At 41.6% G+C, this 3,502-nt stretch overlaps 1 protein-coding gene across 1 annotated transcript; it reads right to left on the bottom strand.

The window, feature by feature from the left end:
* Positions 1 to 940: 940 nt before the first annotated feature.
* On the bottom strand, positions 941 to 2,515 carry LOC103582162 (pleckstrin homology domain-containing family A member 8-like). Its single transcript, XM_008563832.1, is given in 5 exon segments — positions 941 to 1,435; positions 1,438 to 1,869; positions 1,872 to 1,973; positions 1,976 to 2,029; positions 2,032 to 2,515. Coding segments are annotated over 5 exon segments (1,518 nt in total). The 3' UTR covers positions 941 to 989.
* Between the last annotated feature and the right edge of the window lie 987 nt (positions 2,516 to 3,502).

The raw sequence follows: 3,502 nt of genomic DNA, 5'->3' as shown, positions 1-3,502 counted from the left end.
AATTATTTTTAAGTAGAATAGAGGTATCCGTCCCTATTCCCATAGAGTATAGATCTACCATTTCCAGTAAAATGAAGCTTCCTAAGACGATCCTGTTCAGAAAGAACACAAAAACAAAATGCCTTTAAAAAAAATAAATAGGAAGAGCAGCAGCAGGAGCATTTCTTTTAATGTAAACAAAAATGGCATGTGCTCTAAAAGAAAAGTTGGATACTTTTACTCTGTATATGGATAGGGGCAAAAAGGAATAAAATATATTAATTAGTTGAAATAAAGGGAAAAATAAAACCAAACTTTTCCTCATGTAATAGTAACAATGAACTATTATTATACATTCGTGTAAACTGTTTGAAATTTCTCTTCCTAAAATGGTACATCTTTAGTTTTTAATGAATTATATGAACTCCGTAGCTGAACAAATTATATCTGTATTTCTGAAGGACTTGAGCCCTGGGTGAACTCCTTTTCAGGACTGCTTTTGTCTTTCATTACTTTTCTTTCCTTAGAGTTATATTTTTGTTCTATTTTATAACCCTAAAATTTTTATTGTAGAAATATAAAACAATACAAAAGTATACCTAAAAAATACAATAAATCCCATGTACCCATCAAGCAGCTTCAACATTCACATGCCCATGGTAACTCTTGTTTCAAATCTGCAACACATCTACTCCTCCAATCTTATTTTGTAGCAAACGCCAAACACTATAAATATTTTAGTACTTATGTCTAAAAGCTATGAACTCTTTTAAAACATAGCCACACCTAAAAGAAGAGGGAATTTTATATATGTTTATATATAAAGTCATATAAAAATAATTTAATTGGGGTGGGTTTTTTATGGGAATTTTTTTAAACATCAACAAATATATAGTTACTGTTAAAATTTCTGTCTTTTAAGTGGCTTTTTTTTTCTTTTCTTTTTTTTTTTTTTTTTTCACTTTAGCAAACTTTATTTCCTGAAGTTAGGAGGTGCTGTCCTGCAGCTGTCATACCACCTCGTCAGACTCCAGCCCGTGGACCTCGTACGAAGTGTCCAGTATCGCCAGCTGCTTTTCCATGGCAGGGAGGTAAAGGCTGAGGTCTCTCCGCATCCCAATACTGAAAGCTTCTTTCTGGTGGTCGCCTTCCTTTATGGTTAACGCGGCCACAAAATCTTCATAGGATGGAGCTGCCCTCAGAGCTAGTGCAAAAACTCCTCGAACTACCCAGCCGTGGTGTTGCCGTAATGTTTTACCATATGCATTATTCAGGGCTGTTTGGATATCCTTTTCTCCATTTTTCACTTCTGTCAAAAATCCCTTCAAAAATTTGAGACCTCTCTTCAGCGACAAGAGGGCTTCAGTAGCTGAGTTCCTAACCTGGGCTACATCCGCCTCTACGTGCAGCACTATCTTCTGAAGGGTAGTAAACTCTTCCTTGTTGGTTATATACTCTGATTTACTTTCTTAATGTTTCCAACAAGATCCATTTTAACAGGAGCAAATACTGTAGGTCCAAGTTTGTCTAGTACTGGAACCACAGCATAACAAGATGCCAAGAATGCTTCTGTGGGAATGCCACTGTCTTCCAGAAGTTCGATGTCACTAAAGCTGGTGTTCATCGTACTAAAGAAAGTTGGGATAACTTCTTTGCCTTCTTCCCAGTGGGATTCTGGAGAGCAAATGGAGCCAGATCCAGGCTGTGCTAAGTTGCTGTCATGATTTCCCGGGTTTTCCTTCATTATTTCACGTTGGACTGTATTTTCTTCACTTGATATGCTGCAGTCTATCTCTGCAGATTTCAAATGTAAGGAGCTCTTGTTTTTCATTAGGATTTCTTCATCACCATTTATTTCCGTATTCAAAGATCCATTTTCACAATTTTCGACTCCACTTGCCTTTCCAGTGAATTGTGAATCGGTACAATGGGACGTTTCATCTTGTTGGACGTGAGCACGGCCAGCTGTGGTGGTCCTGGGGGAGTGCGGCGGGCAGCTCAGAGGGGAAGGCTGCATCTGCAATCCGCATGCACTCTTCCAGGGTCTTCAGAAAGTATTGCAGGTTGATTTTAACAGAGTTCCCACATCAATTCCCTCCTCAGAATTGGACACTCCAGTCGTGGTCACTTCTTTTGTTTTATCTACTTGCTGAACAAGGAGGTCACAGTAGAGTCTTAGTTCTGACATTTTGGTTTTCAAGTTTTCCGTGTTTTCAGCAAACTCTTTCTCCTTCTGGGTCCTACTGTCTGTCAGGCAAGCCTTGGCTGAACCCAGGGCCACCAGCCACCGTTGTCTCTCAGCCACACTTCTGGCCTTCAGGTAGAAATACTGTTCCCCAGGAATTATCAGGTCCATGCGTGTGTTACCTACAGAATGAACTTGAATTTCACAAACTGCCATTTGGATGCTCCCTTTGCAACCTTTCCAAGCATCTTCAGGAGAATCATAATAGGATAATATTCCCCCACAAAGAAGGAACCATCGAGGCTGCCCACCGCTCAGATAGTTGGTCCACTTGTACAGCACTCCGTCCATGGCACTCGGGCCGCTCGCCCACGCCCGCTGGCCCTGTCACTGCCCCAGGCCCCAGGAGGGCAGGAGCGCTGGCAGCAGGGCCATCGCCTGGCGTGGCCGGACGCCCACTCCCGGTGCCCGGGGCCGGTGCGGGGACACCCGGCCCGCCTCACATCCTCGGCCCGGGGGCGGGGCCGGGCACACTGCCCACAGGGACACCGAGGCACCGGGTGTCGTGACTTTCTTTTCTTATTGTGTGTAATCTATAGGTTCCTAACGCTACGGTACAGCAGCCCAGGCCCCAGGAGGGCAGGAGCGCTGGCAGCAGGGCCATCGCCTGGCGTGGCCGGACGCCCACTCCCGGTGCCCGGGGCCGGTGCGGGGACACCCGGCCCGCCTCACATCCTCGGCCCGGGGGCGGGGCCGGGCACACTGCCCACAGGGACACCGAGGCACCGGGTGTCGTGACTTTCTTTTCTTATTGTGTGTAATCTATAGGTTCCTCCTTGATACATGTTTCCCCTTTGAAATTTACTTGTTTAAGAAATGGTTATTTGTACTTCTTATAACTTAGAGATTAGATCTGGAGACTTGATCAGATTTAATTTTGGGTTTTTTTTTTTATTGCCAAGACACTTCATAGATATTGTTATATTCTATTAGTAGGCACAAAATATCTCTCTTTTTGTGATGTTAGTAGCTCTTAATACTTAATATCTATCTTCATTAATTTATTAGAAGTTGCAAAATAGTGATAATCTAATTGTAACATCCTTACTTATTAGCTGAAATATTTCTCTAAAAAGAAACTTCTACTTATCTGTCATTTAGTTAAAGGGTGTTACACACAGTTCATGTAGAGAAAGCAGGATAATTATTTGATTCCATCCCTTTATTTACCAATTTTTATTTTATTTTTATTTTATTTTTATTTTTTTTATTTTTTTTATTTTTTTTTTATTTTTTTTTTTATTTTGTCAATATACACTGTATATGATTATTATGGCC

Source organism: Galeopterus variegatus, unplaced genomic scaffold (genome assembly GCF_000696425.1).
Source record: "Galeopterus variegatus unplaced genomic scaffold, G_variegatus-3.0.2 Scaffold15121, whole genome shotgun sequence".
NCBI lineage: Eukaryota > Metazoa > Chordata > Mammalia > Dermoptera > Cynocephalidae > Galeopterus > Galeopterus variegatus.
Note: the sequence above shows the minus strand (reverse complement) of the source record. Positions and strands in the feature narration are given on the sequence as shown.